General features: G+C 39.7%; 1 protein-coding gene across 3 annotated transcripts in view; it reads right to left on the reverse strand.

Annotated features, from left to right (window-relative positions):
• The window catches only part of CRYBG3 (crystallin beta-gamma domain containing 3), a 116,232-nt gene that overhangs the window by 8,296 nt on the left and 87,568 nt on the right, over positions 1 to 20,368 (reverse strand). For 2 of the 3 annotated variants that reach the window (XM_059065697.2, XM_067034850.1), the window contains 2 exons: positions 10,049 to 10,188; positions 6,928 to 7,051 (listed from right to left, as the gene is read on the reverse strand). In XM_059065697.2, coding sequence (XP_058921680.1) covers positions 6,928 to 7,051; positions 10,049 to 10,188 — 264 coding nt within the window. Of the gene's footprint in view, positions 1 to 6,927; positions 7,052 to 10,048; positions 10,189 to 10,838; positions 10,950 to 20,368 lie in introns of all 3 variants that reach the window. The other variant, XR_010840801.1, reaches the window with a different exon arrangement.

Genomic DNA, 20,368 nt, shown 5'->3' on the forward strand with positions numbered 1-20,368 from the left:
ATATTGGCTGTATTCCCCGTGTTGTACTGTACATCTTTGGGCCTATCTTACAGCCAATAGTCTCTACTTCCTACTCCCCCTCCCTATATGTTACCCCTTCCCAGTCTCCCCACTGGTAACCACTAGTTTGTTCTCTATATCTGTGCATCTGCTTCTTTTTTGTTATTTTTTAGATTCCACATGTAAGTGATATCTTATAGTATTTGTTTTTCTCTGACTTATTTCACCAAGCATAATGCCCTCCAAGTCCAACCATGTTGCTACAAATGGCAGCACTTTTGTCCAACAATTTTGCTGCAAATGGCAAAATTTCAATTTTTTGTATGGCTGAGTAGTATTTCATCGTGTGTGTGTGTGTGTGTGTGTGTGTGTACACGCACACACACACACACATCACGTCTTCTTTATCCATTCATCTGTTGATGGACACTTAGGTTGCTTCCATATCTTGGCAATGGTAAATAATGCTGCTATGAACATTGGGGTGCACGTACCTTTTTGAATTAATGTTTTTGGTTTTTTTGGACATATACCCAGGAATGGAATTGCTGGGTCATATGGTAGTTCTATTTTTAGTTTTTTGAAAAACCTCCATACTGTTTTCCACAGTGGCTGAACCAATTTACATTCCCACTAACAGTGTATAAGGGTTCCCTTTTCTCCACATCCTCGTCAACATTTCTTTTTTGTCTTCTTTTTGATAACAGCCATTCTGACAGGTGTGATGTGATATCCCACTGTGGTTTTAATTTGCATTTCTCTGATGGTTAGTGATGTTGAACATCTTTTCAGGTGCCTGTTGGCCATCTGCACTTCCTCTTTGTAAAAATGTCTGTTCAGTTCTTCTGCCCATTTTAAAACCAGGTTGTATGTTTTTTGTGTTGAGCTAGACAAGCTGTTTTTATGTGTTGTATATTAATCCCTTATCAGTCATATCATTTGCAAACATTTTCTTCCATTCAGTAGATTGCCTTTTCATTCTGTTGATGATTTCGTTTTGCAAAAGCTTTTACATTTAATTAGGTCCCATTTATTTTTGCTTTTATTTCCTTTACTTTAGGAGATGGATCCAAAAAAATAATGCTGTGATTTATGTCAGTGTTCTGCCTATGTTTTCCTCTAGGGGTTTTATACTATCCAGTATTATATTTAGGTCTTTAATCCATTTTGCATTTATTTTTGTATATGGTGTTAGAGAATGTTCTAATTTGATTTTTTTTATGGGTAGCTCTCCAGTTTTCCCAGCACCACTTATTGAAGAGACTGTCTTTTCTCCATTACATATTCTTGCCTCCTTTGTCATAGAATGACTGTAGGTACATGGGTTTATTTCTGGGGTCTCTATCCTATTCCTGATGTATGTGTCTGTTTGTGTGCCAGTACCATAATGCTTTGATTACTGTAGCTTTGTACAATAGCATAGTCCAAAGTCAGGGAGTGTGCTGCCTCCAGCTCGGTTATTTCTCAAAATGGCTTTGGCTATTCGGGGGTCTTTTGTTTCCATTATACATTTAAAAATTATTTGTTCTAGTTCCTTGAAAAATGCCATTGGTATTTTGATAGGGATTGCGTTGAATATGTTGATTGCCTGAGGAAGTATGGTCATTTTAACAATACTGATTCATCCAATCCAACAACACGGTAAATCTCTCCATCTGTTTGTGTTGTCTTCAATTTCTTTCATCAGTGTCTTAAGGTTTTCCAAATACAGGTCTTTTGCCTCCTTAGGTAAGTTTATTCCTAGGTGTTTTTTTCTTTTTGATGCAATGGTAAATGGGATTGTTTCTTTACTTTCTTTTTCTGATAGTTCATTGTTAGTGTAGAGAAATGCAACAAATTCCAGCATATTAATCTTGGATCCTGCAACTTTACTGAATTCATTGATGAGCTCTAGTATTCTGGTGGCATCTTTAGGATCTTCTTTGTATAGTATCATGTCATCTGCAAACAGTGACAATTTTACTTCTTTCCAATTTGGATTCATTTTATTTCTTTTTTTGTCTGATTGCTGTGGCTAGGACTCTCAATACTGTATTGAATAAAAGTGGCAAGAGTGGACATCCTTATCTTGTTCCTGATCTTAGAGGAAACTTTTTTAGCTTTTCATCCTTGAGTATAATGTTAGCTGTGGGTTTGTCATATATGGCCTTTATTATGTTGAGTTATATTCCCTCTGTGCCCACTTTCTGGAGAGTTTCTATTGTAAATGGATGTTGAATTTTGTCAAAAGCTTTTTCTGTATCTGTTGAGATGAACATATGTTTTTTTATTCTTTAATTTGTTGGTGTGGTATATCACATTGATTGATTTGCAGATACTGAAAAATCTTTCCATCCCTGGGATAAATCCCACTTGATCATGGTGTATGATCCCTTTTTTTTTTTTTTTTTTTTTTTTTTTTTTTTTTGCGGTAGGTGGGCCTCTTACTGTTGTGGCCTCTCCTGTTGCGGAGCACAGGCTCCGGACGCGCAGGCTCAGCGGCCATGGCTCACGGGCCTAACCGCTCCGCGGCATGTGGGATCTTCCCAGACTGGGGCATGAACCCGTGTCCCCTGCATCGGCAGGCGGACTCTCAACCACTGTGCCACCAGAGAAGCCCTATGATCCCTTTTAATGTATTGTTGGATTTGGTTTGATAGTATTTTGTTGAGACTTTTTGCATGTATGTTCATTAGTGATATTGGCCTATAATCTTCTCTTTTTTGGTGTGATGTCTTTGTCTCGTTTTGGTATCGGGGTGATGCTGGCTTCAGAGAATGAGTTTGGAACTGTTCCGTCCTCTGAAATTTTTTGGAATAGTTTCAGAAGGATAGGGGTTAACTTTTCTCTAAATATTTGGTAGAATTCACCTGTGAAGCCGTCTAGTCCTGGACTTTTGTTTGTTGGGAGTTTTCGAATTACTGATTCAATTGCATTGCTGGTAATTGGTCTGTTCATATTTTCTATTTCTTCCTGCTTCAGTCTTGGGAGATTATACCTTTCTAAAAATTTGTCCATTTCTTCCAGGTTTTCCATTTTATTGGCAGATAGTTGCTTGTAGTAGTCTCCTATGAGCCTCTATTTCTGTGGTGTCAGCTGTAACTTCTTTTTCACTTCTGATTTTATTGATTTGGGCCCTCTCCCTCTTTTTTTTTTTTTTTCCCTGATGAGTCTGGCTAACGGTTTATCAAAGAACCAGCTTTTAGTTTCATTGATCTTTTCTATTGTGCTTTTAGTCTCTATTTCATTTATTTCTGCTCTGATCTTTATGATTTCTTTCCTTCTACTAACTTTGGGTTTTGTTTCTTCTTTCTTTAGTTGCTTTAGGCATAAGGTTTAGGTTGTTTGAGATTTTTCTTATTTCCTGAGGTAAGCCTGTATCGCTGTAAACTTCCTTCTTAGAACTGCTTTTGCCGTGTCTCATAGGTTTTGGATTGTTGTGTTTTCATTTTCATTTGTCCCTAGGTATTTTTTGATTTCCTCTTTGATTTCTTCAGTGATCCATTGGTTGTTTAGTTGTTTAGCCTTGTCTAGTCTTCACAGGCTTGTGTTTTTTGCAGTTTTTTTCTTGCAGCTGATTTCTAGTCTCATAGCACAGTGGTCAGAAAAGATCCTTGATATGATTTCAATTTTCTTAACTTTACCGAGGCTTGTTTTGTGGCCTAGTGTGTGATATATCCTGGAGAATGTTCCAGGTATACTTTGAAAAGAATGTGTATTTTGCTGCTTTTGGATGGAATGCTCTCTATATATCAATTAAATCTATTTGGTCTAATGTGTCACTTAAGGTCAGTGTTTCCTTATTGATTTTCTGTCTGGATGATCTGTCCGTTGATGTGAATGGGGTATTAAAGTCCCCTACTATTATTGTTACTGTCAATTTCTTGTTTTATGTTTGTTAATATTTACCTCATATATTGAGGTGCTCCTATGTTGGGTGCATATATATTTACAATTGTTATGTCATCTTCTGGACTGATCCCTTGATCATTATATAGTGTCCTTCTTTGTCTCTTGTAACAGTATTTTAAAGTCTTATTTTGTCTAATGTAAGTATTGCTACTCTGGCTTTCTTTTGATTTCCACTTGCATGGAATACCTTTTTCCAAACCCTCACTTTTGGTCTGTATGTGTCTCTAGATCTAAAGTGAGTCTCTTGTAGACAGCATATATACAGGTCTTATTTTTGTATCCATTCAGCCACTCTGTGTCTTTAGGTTGGAGCATTTAGTCCATTTACATTTAAGGTAATTATCAATACATATGTTCTTACTGCCATTTTGTTAACTGTTTTGGATTTGTTTTTATAGGCCCTTTTCTCCCCTTTTTTCTTCTTTTGTTCTCTTCTAATGTGATTTGATGACTCTCTTTAGTGTTATGTTTGGATTCCTTTTTCCTTTTTGTGTGTATATCTGTTGTAGATTTTTGGTTTATGGTTACCATTAGGTATTTATATAGCAGTCTCTATATATAAATGATTGTTTTAAGTTGCTGATCTCTTAATCTCAAATGCATTTTAACTAGCCTCTATTTATACTCTCCTCCCCTTATGATTACTGTTTTGGATGTCATGTTTTACACCTAACTGTTTTGTGTATCCCTTAACTGCTTATTGTGGATATAGATGATTTTACTTTTGCTTTTTAACCTCCCTACTAGCTTTGTGTGTGGATGATTTCCTACCTTTACTGCTTGTTTGCCTTTACCGGTGAGCTTTTTCATTTCATAATTTTGTTTCTTGTTGTGGCCTTTTCTTTTTTGCCTAGAGAAGTTCCTCTAACATTTGTTGTAAAGCTGGTTTGGCTGTGCTGAACTCTTTTAGCTTTTACTTGTCTGTAGAGATTTTGATTTCTCCATCAAATGTGAACAAGAACCTTGATGGGTAGAGTATTCTTGCTTGTAGGTTTTTCCCTTTCATCACTTTAACTATATCATGCCACTCCCTTCTGGCCTGCAGTTTCTGCTGAAAAATCAGCTGATAGCTTTATGGGAGTTCCCTTGTATGTTATTTGTTGCTTTTCCCTCACTGTTTTTAATATTCTCTATCCTTAATTTTTGTCATTTTAATTACAATGTGTCTTGGTATGTTCCTCTTTGGGTTAATCCTGTATTGGATTCTCTGCACTTCCTGGACTACCGTGACTGTTTCTTTCTCCAGGTTAGGTAAGTTTTCAGCTATTATGTCTCAAATATTTTCTCAGGCCCTTTCTCCTGCTCTTATCCTTCTGGTACCCCTACAATGTAAATATAAGTGTGCTTGATGTTGTACCAGAGGGCTCTTATACTGTCCTCATTTGTTTTCTTCTTTTGTTTAGCATCAGTGATTTCCACTACTCTGTCTTCCAGCTCACTGATCCGTTTGCCACCTACCTCTTTGAGAGGCTCTCCAAGACCAGCAGGTAGGTCTGGTCCAGGTTCTTATCAAATTACTGCTTTTGCCCTGGGCATTGTGTATGAGATTTTGTTTGCACCATTTTAAGAGTGACATCTCTATTTACCCCGTCCTGTGGGGCTCCCGAAATTAAGCCCCACTGGCCTTCAAAGCCAAATGCTCTGGGGGATCGTCTTCCTGGTACAGGACCCCCAGGCTGGTGAGCCCAATGTAGGGCTCAGAACCCTCACTCCTTTGGGAGAACCTCTGCAATATAATTATTCTCCAGGTTTTAGGTCACCCACTCAGGGGCATGTAATTTGATTATATTGCAAGTCTGTCCCTCCCACTCATTGTGGTTCCTTCTATATGTCTTTAGTTATAGAATGTCTTTTCTGGTAGGTTCCAGTCTTTTTCATTGATGGTTGTTCTGCAGATCGTTGTGATTTTGGTGTGCCTGTGAGAGGAGGTGAGCTCAGGGTCTTTCTAGTCTGCCATCTTGGCCCCTCCCCATTTTGCAGTTTATATTACTGCTTTGAGTTGGACATGTTTTTTTACCCAACAAAAATGTAAGCTCCAAGAAGGCCAAAATCATGTCTACCCTTATATATCTTCCATAATTTTTCTGCATAATGTCAAACATTCACCTATCCATTTATACATTCATTCCTTCATTAAACAAATAGTCCCTGAGTTCCTACAGTGTGCCAGACATTGTGACAGGGTAGAGTAATAAGCAAAATATGCACAGCCCCTGCCTTCACGGGGCTTCTAGTAGAGTGAGAAAGCACCCAATCCAACAACAACTATGTCATTACAAACTGCAGGCAGTGTCTTGTAGAAAAAGAACCAGGTCTTTAAGGATGTAGTCTGGATTTAGAGAGAGAGTAAAAGAGGCTTCCTGGAGGACCTGACACTACAGATGAACTTAGAAGGAGAAGTAAGAACTAGCCAGGCAAAGAATGAGGGAAGAAACTTCTAGGCAGAGGGCAGAGCCTGTGTTAAGCGTGGGAAAACACTCTGTGCGCTGGTGCATGTAACAGCCATGCGTGTGAGTGGGAGATGATGAGAGATGAGGCTGGAGAAGCCAGGGGGAGCCAGATCACACAGGACACGTTGAAGAGATTAGACTATATCCGAAGTGCAGTGGGAAGCTTTTGAATAGAAGACTGACAAGCAGTAGGTGTGCAATAAATACTTTGTTAATTAAATTGCCAGGATCCATCCTGAGTATTACATAAGTGGGGGGAAAAAGCCAAGTACTTAGGAAGTAAAACTAGTGCACTCTCAGAGTTCATTCTTCTTTCCACTGCTTGCCACAGAGCTTATGATACTTATTTTCCCATCAAAAGGCAACAAGGTCAGTAAGACTCTGGACTCAAAGCTAAAACCCAGTGCTGACCTCAGGTACAATTTTATGAATTAGTTAAAATCTATAAAATCCCCATCCTAATCAGATCCTCCTGTAACATAAATGGAAAACTAAATGAAATGGTCCATAGTTCAGATGCTGTGGTTTTTGACCTTTCTACTAAGAAATGGAGCTATTTTGGATCATATGGTTCTCTTCTCCTTACCTGCTTCATAGGACGGAGGGAACCAATTGTTTTCCATCCACTGAATGCTGTCCAATTCGGGATCTCATTAGGCTTGAGTAGGATCTGTCTTCCTAAGAAATTGGATCCTTCATAAGCTATCCACCTATACGAGAACAGGAAAGAAAAACAATGGGATGCTTAAAACTGAAAGCAATCTCTTAAGAAAAATACCTCTTACTATACCATATAGGGTTCCTTCTTTAAAACCTCCAGGTATGTAGACTGTTTTTAAGAAAAAATGTTGTGTAATTGTATATTTTAACAGAAAAAGCAGGGAGGACTAGGAGAAAGCCCACTGGACTGTGGCTTAGAAGATTTAGATTCATCAGGAATCTGGTTTTCTTACTTCCAAAACAAGGTTCCCTCCAGCTTTAGAATTCTTGTTTCTTTGATAATACCAAGTTTTTTTCCTAACATTTTAACATTCAGAGAGGGACCATAATTCCTCCCTAATTACCCAGTTAAAAACCACCTGTTTCCTCTCCACTCTTAGGCTCACTGTCCCATGTCCTTCACAGCCTCTCTGTACAGCTCCGGTGACCTCTGCAGACACACCTCCTTCCATAACAACTCCCAGAAGGGGCTATTTAAAATTATCCCCAGAAATCTGAACTCTTACTTCAAGGTCTAGCTCCTTTGCAAATACTTCTCAGGACTCCAGGGGCCTTCAAATCGGGCCAAGTTAAAGTGTGTCAAAGTGTGCAGGGCCTCAAGGCGAGCGTCTGGAGCCTGGAGACTCATTCAGTGGCACAAAGTCACGCCCATTCCTTCCCGGATTGGCCTCGGCTGCTTCAGCACCACAATGGCAGGTTGAATGCTTGTGACAGAGGCAGGATAGCCAACAAACTGAAAAGACCACCTGGCCCCTACTGAAAAGGTTTGCTGAGCCCTGCTTGAGGTGGTTATCAAGCTAAGGAGAATAAGCTGGGACTGCCAAGAGGGTCTGAAATTCTCAGCAGGACTCCAGGTCATGGCATATGGTGCTTTCAGAAAGTAGGCATGAAGACGAGGTGGCTGCCTTGCTTGGTTCAGACAAAGCCTCCTGCTCTCCACAGCCAGGATCAGGCTTGGCCAAATTATGAATGGATGAACAAGACATATGACCTTCCCTCTCCCCCTTCTTGCCAACACAATCTAAACCATCAGATTGGTGCAGAGTCAGGACAGCATGACCATGGAGAGGCTGAGCTACCTCTCCAGCTTTGCAGATTCTTTTTAGACAGGCAGGGATGTCTCAGTTATAAAACCTAGGCAAGGTTTCAATAAACTATACCTCATTATATATTAATGTAATGAATTTCACAGTTGAAAAGCATTAACTTGGCCCCCATTACCACCACAGATCAGAGGTGTGGCATAATACAGGGATTAAACAGAACAAAACAAAACTTGTCACTGAGGGCAGCTGGCTGTGCATTAAGTGGTATTCTGGGAGCCATCTGTAGCCTAGGAAAACCTTCAGACAGCCTTCACTAGTCCTTACTCCATGTACCAATTTTCTTTTAGAGAATCCAGAACAGTGAGAGGAGGCACATAATAAACTAAAGAGAAGCAATAAGAATGTTAAGGTAAAATGGCACCAGTTTTCTACAAAAGAGTGAAATAAGCTCGTGAGAAATTTCCAGAAGTGAGTCAATAACTATCAGTTCCACTTAGAAATGTAAAGAAAAGAAATGTATAAAAAAGCTGTGAGGGACTTCCCTGGTGGTGCAGTGGTTAAGAATCCTCCGCCAGTGCAGGGGACACGGGTTCGATCCCTGGTCCAGAAAGATCCCACAACTACTGAGCCTGCACGCCGAGAGCCCGTGCTCCGCAACAAGAAGCCCGTGCACCGCAAGGAAGAGTAGCCCCCGCTCGCCACAACTAGAGAAAGCCCACGCGCGGCAACGAAGACCCAACGCAGCCAAAAATAAATAAATAAAATAAATTAATTTATTATTTTAAAAAATGCTGTGAAAGTCCTATATCACAGGGATGTAGAATTCAGTTCAGAATTAGTTAAGTGGTAAATGATATACTGGAATATAATATAGGGATTATTATGCTTAGAGAGAGTAAATCAAGTTATGTTTAATAAACATCAAACCATGTGAAATGCTTTGCAAAAGAAAGTTTAAACTGCTGTACATGTGAATGATACAGAAACCACTTATTATAATAGTTAACTCAGTTTTCAAATCAACTTATAGTCTCAGCTTTGTCTTTCATTATCCCCAGATAGTTTAACAAGGAGAGTTGATTATCACACAATTTCAAAGTCATAAGACATAAAGATAAGCATCTTTATATTAATCATTGAGAGCAATGTGTGTTCTTTCAGATGACTTTTGGTACCTAAACACCAAAGGTACAGGAGGAGGGGCAGGCTGACAGCCACTCTCAGAAATGGCCTGAGATGTAGATTTTCTAGGAAGCATTAGAGCTTCAACTTCAGGGCCCCTCCCTTGCAGGCCACTTACCATTTCCGTTCTGAATAAATTTGCAAGTTCATACCTAATTCATGTACCCATCATTTTTCATCTCTTTTCTTAGAGTCATCTCCCCAGATTGTAAAAGTGCAGGCCCCGCAAGACCTGGATCCACCCTGACTGACATCCTGAGTGAAAGGCAACTCTGGTAGGTGGGCTGGGTCAGCCAGGACATCCAGCCTGAAAGTAAGCGCCTTGGAGCAAACAGCTCTAGAATAAACAAGATGTCAAATCAAAATACAAAAAAACCCTATTAGTTTTAGTCGCTTGTCATAAGCAGGCAATGGTCTCAACCAGTCAAAGCTGCTGGCTTAATTAGGTTTCTTCTAAAAGGAAAGTGGGCTCAAATTGTTATGGTCATCTGGTCCACCTTCTCTAGGACACATGTTCTGAACACATGGCAGCCCTTCTCTCCCAGCGGGCTCTTCTCCCAGACCACTGCCAGCTACTACATACTGGACACAGTCCACTGTCTTCTCTTATTTGAGAGAAGCAATTACATGGAGAGAGAAAAGAAGGAGTAAGAGTGCCATCAGACCAAGTAACAGCAGCAGTGGGGGAATAAAAAGCAACGGCGCAACTCTGTCCTACAAGAGTGACTGAAGCAGGCCAAGCCCTTGTCCCATACTTACAGTCCGCTTTTTGCCCACACAGACTGGGTGTAGAAGTGCAGGTCCTTGTTCAGAACAGAGTTCACAGCCTCTTCTAGATGTAACTCTCTCCCCTCACAATGTTCCAGAGCAAAAAGGCTAATGGAGGGTTCTTCAAAAACCTAACAGCACAGAAAAGAGAAAACATCACCATACACAGTGGCCACACCTCAGTGACATCCCGGTTAGAACGCAGGGTACCCTGGATCCACTGTTTCATATGCAGTTTACTGCTCTACCCTCTAATGGCCTTACAGTCAAAGCTGCAGTGGTGAGACTAGAGTCCATAAATAATTTTTATTCAATTTTTTTGTAAATTAAAATCGAAGCTTTAAAACAGGAGCCTTGCTGTCATAATAAAAATGGACACCTGGTTCCAATCACATATTAAAGTCTGGTTGTGCTGTAATACAGACCACATTTTTGGTCCTGCCAATGCTTTTAGCTGGCCATAGAATAAACATAGAATGGAACAGCACTTTCATTTCCCAGGAGGTCACAGGAGCAGTCACGGAGAATACAAGACTTCTTGGCTCTAGGCTCTTAAGTGTTCCCCCAACCCTCATGTCAGACAAGAACAGAATCAACTTTGCTCTTTCTCATTCATTGGTATATACAAGACACCATGTTAGGCAACTTTTGGGGGATGAGAAATCAAAACAAGTCACCATCCTTATGTTTGGGGCATTACTAACTAGAAGCGAAACTAGAAGAATTGCACAGATATTGGAATGTAATCCAGGGCAGAGAAGGATATGCCCTATGAAAGTACCCAGTGGAAGCCCAGACTCTTTTTAGCAGAAGGGTGCAGGAATCAAGGAAGCTTCACAGACATGGTGGTGTAGGAGCTCAGTCTCAAAAGATGCCATGGATCTGGAGAGGCCTATGGAGAATAAAGGGAAGACACTCTGTGCAAAGAGGGGAGACAGAAAGGCACGGGCCATGTTAGGGAAACAGCAGGTAGACAGACCTATGTAGCTAGAACACAGAGTCCAACAAGAAACAGTGCCGAGCGCTCCTGCTGTTTGCTACTGTGTATTGAGTTGCCTGCTTCTCCTTCACAATGACAGGGCAGAGACAGATTTATTGCCGACAGGGAGTCCTTGAAGGCTTTTGGGCAGAGGAGTAGGAAGGGGCTGAACTATGTGTAAGTTGGCACATGAGAAGCAGAGCATTGGGGGCGGGGACTGTGGACGCTCAGAGAACAGTAAATAAACAGTCCAACAACCAGCTCTCACAAGTGACCTGCAGATATACTTGCATAAGAGCAAAATGACTTATCAAAGTGTGATTCCCAGCAGCAGTGTTTGGAATAGCAAAGGATGGAGAATGACTTAAATGTCCATCAAGTGGGCACGGGTTAAGTAAATTGTGGAGGAATTCTATATAGCTGTACAAAAGAATGAGATTGTTATGAAAGATCTCTAAGATATGTTCTTTAGTGGCAAAGACAAAGTTAAGAGTAGTGCAGAAGAGCATATTTCTTATGCTGCCATTTGTGTAGAGAAGGGAAAATTTATGTACACACACACATATATAACATGTGCTTTATACACATTAAAATTTTCCTAAAAAAAATCAATATAAAACTACTCCATGGTGAATGTGTCTGTCAGGAAACTAGGATCTGAGAAGATAAAAGGCACAAGTGGGAGCAAAGTTTTTCACTGCATGACTTTTGGTTCCTTTTGGGTTTTTGAACCACGGTAACATGTATTCAGAAATTTAAATTGGTAATTATTATGCCTATGTTTGCATGTAAATGTGCTTGCATATATTTTTCTTTAAATGGACTTCAGAAAACTTATCTGGCAACAACATGAGTGAAGAAAAGAAAGAATGCAAGTATCAGTACAGGGGAAGAATCCTCCAGGCCAAAGAAGAGTCAGACCTAAAACAGGACGCGGGGTGGGGGTGGGGCGCGGGTTGGAAGGTTCGGTTTGGCGAATAAGGGATGGCCAGAAAAACTACTGCAGTGAGGAGAGACACCAAGTGAGACAAACAGATGGAATGAGAAAGTGAGAAAAAACATGTGCCAGAGTGTGGCTGGGGTCACGGTGGTACACAGTCCACCTGTGAACAAGGGTTTGGACTGCGCAGATCCAATTGTATGGGGATTTTTTTCAATAAATACGTACTACACAGTCTGAGGTTGGTTAAATCCTTGGATGTGGAACCACGGAAATGGAGGGCCACCAGTAAAGGCACACGCCCATTTTCAACTGTGCGGAGGGTCGGCACCCCTAACCCCCATGTTGTTCAAGAGTCAACACTAATTATAAGAAAATCTGGAGAGGAAATATGCCCCGCAGCTAAGAACTTATATTGAGAACTGGAGGTCTGAAGGTTGAGATAGAGGCAGGATAATCCTAACAGAAATGTCCAATGAACGCTGGACCTTCTGATCTGGAGTTCAGGGAGAAGATCTAACGTAGGGATGATAATTTGGGAACTCTCAGAATCTGGGTAATAACTGGAGCCAGTTATGGGTAAGGAAATGGAAATGACAGGAGGACAGAACTGCGCTGACAAACGAAGGGGGTGGTGATGAAAGGCAGGTCTGTGGAGGTGACTGAACAATGAACTAGGAGAGAGGAGACAAAAGAGGACATATCACAGAAGTAAAGGAGAAAGAAAATTATAAGGAAGAGTTGGCCAGAGTATCAAATACTTTTGCAATGTCGAGGAAGAGAGGGTGACTGCAACGAGGCTGCCTGGGTTTGGCGATCAGGGGGCAGCTGGTAACCAATGAGAGAGCTCACTGAGCCACATGCAGGAGATGAGGGGCAGAATCTAGGCTGCAAGGGCTGAGGAATAAGCGGGAAGAGATTGTACACAGGGCATACAGGCTATTTTTTTAGAGAAGTTTGGTAAAGAGGAGGGAAATCGGCGGTTGGTCCATGTGGCGGGCACGGTGGAAGGTAGCAACGTAATGGGAAGAATCTGAATGACGCAAGACAAGAGGGGTGGTTCTAGGGAAGAAGGCGGAGGTCCAATCCACTGTCCCATCAGTTCAGAACTCCTGACTGGAATCAGTCCACGAGGAAAAGGATCGCTTTGAAAAGGATGAAATATGCTTCCTCTGAAATACAAGGAAAGATAAAGGATACTGAGAGATTTCCAGGTTTCTGAAGTAGGTAAAACGTGTTGTAAATTTCTCTTTATGTTATGTGGCAAAGGTTGCCTGTGGATCACGGAAGGTGTGAAGCACTGTCCAAGGGAACGTTCTGCAATGTTAGCAATATTGTATATCTGTATCTTCAGTATGGTAGCTACTAGCCATACGTGGCCATTGAGCATTTGAAATGCGATCGTTTTTGCGATATCACTGCGATAGTTTTTCTGGCCATCCCTTATTCGCCAATCCGAACCTTCCAACCCCCACCCCCACCCCCCCCACGTCCTGTTTTAGGTCTGACTCTTATTTGGCCTGGAGGATTCTTCCCCTGTACTGATACTTGCATTCTTTCTTTTCTTCACTCATGTTGTTGCCAGATAAGTTTTCTGAAGTCCATTTAAAGAAAAATATATGCAAGCACATTTACATGCTAACATAGGCATAATAATTACCAATTTAAATTTTTGAATACATGTTACCATGGTTCAAAAACCCAAAAGGAACCAAAAGTCATGCAGTGAAAAACTTTGCTCCCACTTGTGCCTTTTATCTTCTCGGATCCTAGTTTCCTGACAGACACATTCACCACGGAGTAGTTTTATATTGAGCATGCTCCATGCTCAACAGCCATATGTGGCCATTGAGCATTGAGCGTTTGGCTCGTGTGACCAAAGTGAATTTGTTTTATTTAATTTTAATTCAAAAAACTACATGTGGCTAGTGCTATGGTATCAGATACTGCAGACTGAGGGGTTAGAGGATGCTGGAAAAGAAGGTAAGCATCACTGTGTGCAGTGAGGCTGTAAGCTAAGCATAAAATAAACTGCCCGGGAGCACTGATTTTCCTTCAGTAAACAACATAAACTGGGTCAGGAATGGAAATTCATCTCAAGTCACTGAGTTCCTGAGTGACTGCAAACAAGATGAGGCTTCTCTTCTGCTACCTGCAAAATAAAAATTGGAAGCATTCCAACAATTTATAGAAGAAATGTCCTTATAGGAGGGTCCAGAACAGCACTAGTTTAGAAATGCAGCCAATAGCAGGCTCTAAATTACCCACTAAGGGCTTCCCTGGTGGCGCAGTGGTTGAGAGTCCGCCTGCCGATGCAGGGGACACGGGTTCGTGCCCGGGTCCGGGAAGATCCCACATGCCGCAGAGCGGCCGGGCCCGTGAGCCACGGCCGCTGAGCCTGCGCGTCCGGAGCCTGTGCTCCGCAACGGGAGAGGCCACAACAGTGAGAGGCCCGCGTACCGCAAAAAAATAAAATAAATAAATAAATAAACAAAAATAAATAAATTACCCACTAAAACTGGTGACCGAAAATTAATGGACAGTCAAAATCCACAGATAAGACCCTGACTTCATTGCTGGACTTTTCCCAATGTTCTCACCCTTAAGCTAATGAAAAAGCATTTCAGCTTACCTCTACTTGTTGAGTTACTAATTAGTAAGGAAGGGCAGACAGGCAAGGAGCATGGGCTGGGCTCATGATCAACCGTCAGCAACACTCTCCTCAGTAAAGAGTTTGCTGCGGTAAGCGTGGCACTTACATCACAGGCATTTAATGCGTACATGAGGTAACTGTTTTATATTCCACAGGGAAAAATTAAAATCTTATGTGAGGATATAATTTAAATGCTAAGTGATATTCTAAGAAAATAGGTCCTGTGTACATAGGCGTTTTTTATTATTTTTTTTTCAAAGGCATTTTTTTTAAAGACTACCATTATCACTGAAATTGCATCAAATTCACTCCCCATTTCAAAGACAATCTAGCAATTCTATACCTAGAAAATTTATCTTACGATAACAATGCAAAATCTGATGGAGGGGATCTCAAAAATTGTTTAAAAATGATCATGCAGGGCTTCCCTGGTGGCGCAGTGGTTGAGAGTCCGCCTGCCGATGCAGGGGACGCGGGTTCGTGCCCCGGTCCGGGAAGATCCCACATGCTGCGGAGCGGCTGGGCCCGTGAGCCATGGCCGCTGAGCCTGCGCGTCCGGAGCCTGTGCTCCGCAATGGGAGAGCCCATGACAGTGAGAGGTCCGCATAGTGCAAAAAAAAAAAAAAAAAAAAAAAATGATCATGCAGGAAGACTGAGAAAAAAACTGCAGAAAATGACTGAGGATATTTTTACAAGTTTACATAAATCAGTAAGGATCCTCTAAGAGACCCAATACATAAATGGGCAAAGAACACAAACCAACAGCATTAACCAAGGAGGAAATATGACTAACAGGCATGGACAAACCTCCCTCCTTTCCATGAACAACAACGAGATATCATCATGTGGTCCCATCTATCAAACTTTTCATTTGCGAACATCTATTGTTTCTAAGCTTAAAAAGTCATTCCCTCTTTAGAGGTTTGTTATATATGTTTAACTTGACTTTTCTCTATTTAAATTATTTTTACTTAAATGGTCTTAATTTATAAATACACAGTTGATCCTTGAACAACATGGGTTTGAACTGGGCAGATCCACCTGAACGTGGATTTTTTTTCCAATAAATTTAGTATCTGTATTTTCATTTTACAGTTCTTTAAATTAACTAAGTGTTGGGGAAAGTTTGTGTTCATTAGAGATCACAATATATGGAATCAAAAGAACTGGGTTCGAGTCCTGATTCTATCGAAATTGTTTCACCTTCCTGCCCTTGGGTGAGACATTTATCAATTCCTTTGTCTTGGGGCAGAAATAGCAGTACATAGATTTTCCATTGCCTATAGGGGGTGGAGATGGGGAGGTTAGCACCCCTAAACCCCTGTTGTTCAATGGTCAACTGTACTTAAATTTATTAATGTACTCGATTTATAAATGTACCTAAAGGTTAGGAAGATTAGGAAGGCAATCATTCAGAAATAAAGAGCACTGAAGAACTATGTTAAAATCTTATTTTTCTGATACATTTTCCAAATATGAAAGTAGGAAGAGTATATATAAACTATTAACAGTCTTTAAAACTGAAGATGACAGAGTAATCGGAACTTTCCAAGGACAACAGAAACCACCAGAATTTAATTACAATTTGAGCTCTACAAATCTCTTGGCCTCAGTCCATGCTAACGTAGAAGACAGCCAACCATTTGGGGCCACAGGCTCTTCTTAGGTGTCAGCAGGGACAGGACATTCCTGCTGGGTGAAGTCTAAGCCATACAAAGAGGATACAGCTTCTAAAAGGAGGATGTGGTTAAGAAAGGAAAAGAATACTTAAACTGTATAAATGAAAAGAAAACTTATCACTCCATCAACTAAAATAATATTTTAAATGACAATAATAGTAATAACTAACATACATGACACTTAATATGTGCTGGGCATCATATATACATACACACACACACACACAAACCATATAGAAGGGATTTTGAATGGATGGATGGATGGATATATATATGAATATATACATATATTATATATATATATATATATATATATATATATATCCCAATTTTTTTAACCTAATTCATTTGGCAACAAAATCTGATCTGAATAAGTAGAAAACTATTTATAATATTTATCCAACTTGTGTAGCCATGATTATATTTTGCTACAGCAACAGAAATATGTGTTTAATTATGGGGTGTTGCCCAGAACCTTTCTGGGGTTATTGTCTTATATGCTATCTATGAACCATATTACTGTTTAAAATATGAAAAATTCCAAATCCCAAAATACATTCACGTTAGGAATTGTAGAACTGTATTCACTCCTTTAGTCCATGCAACTTTCCTTTGACATGGGTACCATTATTATGCCCACTTTACAGATGAAGAATGAAGGCACGGGTCACATACAGTAAATAAAAGAGCTGGCATTTGAAGCTAGACAAAATGGCCTCAGAGGCTGTGTTCTTAACCCCTCCACTATAGTTCTAAAATGTTCTAAGTAATTTTATCATGTAGAATATTTTTGATTGGCAGGTGTGACATTATCTGAAGCAGTTGACTTCATCTGGCTCATCTGGTTAATATCTATGACCCCATTCTTACCTATCCCATCAACTTAACAAGTGTGTCCACCATCTAAATTTGAAGCTCTGAGACCTAGGTACAGGTACTCTGCTAGAAGGAGAGTTTATATCAACACATTTATATCAACACATCTTCAATATATATTGGATAAAATCTAACTACTAATTTTTGACATTTCTTAAAACTATGCAGACTTGAATATTAGCTTGAATAGTATTTAACAATGGGGTTGAAGTAGTTTCCCTAATCATCAATTGCATGAGTTTGCAAGATGGTAAAGAGAATATATGTACTTTATACATTTTTTCATTATTTTTTTTAATCCATATAGCAAGCCTTTGAGGTGGAATGAAGTCTGTCAAATGGTCTTTTCCTAATTTTAAAGACAAAGCAAATATTGAATTATATTGGTTAGCTCAGTGTCAACATGAGACCAAGACTTCAATCTTTCACTCCAGGGAGTACATAAACTATAACTTGAAAGCACATAGTCAAAAGATTTTTGAAATGGAAATATGTTGGGGTCCTAGAAGCATGGTTTGTGTAATCACACAGAATATCTCTAGTTAGAATCTGTGTTAGACTAAAAGGGGGGAGTTGGCGGGGGTGGGAGAGAGACCTCTGACAAAAACATAATGAAAGGGAACATCCTGTTCAAAGACCACATTTATTGGAGAAAAAGAGGCCATTCTGGAAGTGAAAACAGAAGTGAAAATTACTTGGACAGTTTATTGACTATTAAATACTAAAAACAAAGCATCTGATAAAATTTTGCCTTACTTCTCATTGCTTAGAAGAAAGAAGAAATTATGCAATTTAGCAAACATTTCTGAATTTTTCTTGCATGCCAGATAATTTGCCAAGTGCCTGGGATACTTAAACAAGTTCAAACGCTGAGATGGAAGGAAGCTCTTGAGCTCTGATCTCTAACAGGAAGTGTCCAAAACTTCCTTTCATGGTATACAAAGCCCTTCACGTTCTGATCTCCAAAGGGCTTTGCAGCCTCATCTGTCAGAGTAATAAAGTTAGCTATCATCTCTACTGCTTTTCAGCACTTTACATCCTTATCTGCCTTAACCAGATCTTCACTCTTCCAGGTATTTCCAGTTGCCAAGTCCAGGGGAATTCTTTTGTCCCATATCATCTGTCTCTGACATTTCCACCTTCCACTTTTTCCTGGCTCTTTCCCTTTGGGCAATAAACATGCTCATTTATTTACATACAAAAAAACCCACAACCACACAGACTTGTACATTAGCACTGTATAGTTCTTTGAGTTTCAAATCACTTCTAGTATGGAAAAGGTGTTGATATTACCTTAGGATTATGTTAGTTGGTTAGACTCTAAATATAACATGTTATTTTATTTTAAAAATATCTAGCAAACAGCCACTAAGAACAGCCATATCTGTACAGCCCAACAATATCACTTCACCCTGATCTTTGCCAAGTGAACCATGGCTAAAACACTAAGAACAACTAGACTGAATTCAAGGAAAGTAACCATAATGTACACCTCAAATACCATTCCAATCCAGAGAAATACCAAACAGTGTGCTGGCAAAAACGTATCTGCAGTGATGAAAATTTAATAGAAGGCTCATAAATCTCTAATGAGACTCTAATCCGGAATCTTCTAAGTTTGGCCCATTTAAAACAAAATCACATAAATACTTTCAGTCTTATCAAATCTTGATGTTGCACAACCAATATTAATTCTTGTCTATGAGCTATTATAATATTGAGTGTTTTCATGTGCTAAAGGCTTCACATGCACTAGCTCGTTTAATCCTCATTTTATTCGATGAGAAAGTTGAGGCATAGGGTGGTCAGAAACATGCCCAGGGTCACTCAGCTAACAAGCAATGGTCTATCAGACTCTCAAACCAAACTCTTCTCCAGGGAACTATAATGCCCCTCATAAAATCCTCTTTCACTTGGCTTAGAAAATCAGTTTCATCACAGGCCTACCTTTCTAACTGGTCTTCTTCCTTAAAAAAAAAAAAGTTATAATACATTTCAAAAAGAATAAATAATATCTGGACGATCAGGTATCCAGCACCCAGAAGTAATACATTTGAATTTTACTATATTTATATCAAATTGTATAAACAAGTAAAAACATAACATGTACAGAGGAATTTTAATTTTTCCCCCTCCCTAGAAGTAACCACTATGCTGAAGTTGTGAATCTTTATACATCCTCTGTTTTTAAATTTCACAGAAACATATCTTACTGTAACATCCTTAGTAACACATGAACCTCACTTAATATATTTTCTTTTATGACTGTGCTGTACTATAGTTTGTTTCATCCATCAATGCTGCAACAAACATCCTTATTTTTCCTTCATAGCAACTGATACTCCTTCCACTAGCTTTGTAGGAATAATCCCACTTCTCTGCCACTAAACTAAACTTTGGTGTTGTCAGATCTTCCGATGTTTGTATCTAAAGTAAGGTAATGCTACCTGATTACTATTTGATTCACAATTTGCATTTCCTGGATCACTAGTGAGGTTTGTGTAACATCCTTTGTATGTCCTTAGCCATTTTCTCACATTTATGAACTGGCTATTCATAGTCTCTGCTGATTTTTAAAATAGGTTTTTCTTTTTTTTTTTCAATTGATTTGAAAGAGTTCTTTTTATATTCTATACATTAAACCTTTGTAGCTTATAAGGGCTGAAAATATATTCTCCAGTCTGTGGCTTGCTGTGGTAGGCTCAATAATTAATGTTTCCCCACCACCATCCAAAAAGAGGTCTACATTCTAATCCTGGAACCTATGAATATGTTAGCTGATATAGTGGAAGGGACTTTGCAAAGTGATTAAGAGTTAAGAATCTAGAGATGGGGATATTTGTCTGGATTATCCAGATAGACCTAATATAATCACATAGGTCCTTATAAGAGGGTCAGAGACAAAGGATAGAGAACAGAAGTTGAAGTGATAAACTTTGAAGACGGAAGAGAGCCATAAGCCAAGGAATGCTGGGGACCTCTAGAAGCTGGAAAAGGTCAAGAAACAGATTCGCCCCTAGTGTCTCCCAGAAGGTATTTTACCCCAGTAAGACTATTTTAGACTTCTGACCTCCAGAACTGTAAGATCACTTCTGTGGTTTTCAGCACTAAATTTGTGGTAACTTGTTACAGCAGCAACAGGAAACTGATACACTTGCCTTTTATTACTGACTTGTATGTTTTG

Source organism: Kogia breviceps, chromosome 5 (assembly GCF_026419965.1).
Source record: "Kogia breviceps isolate mKogBre1 chromosome 5, mKogBre1 haplotype 1, whole genome shotgun sequence".
Taxonomy (NCBI): Eukaryota; Metazoa; Chordata; class Mammalia; order Artiodactyla; family Physeteridae; genus Kogia; species Kogia breviceps.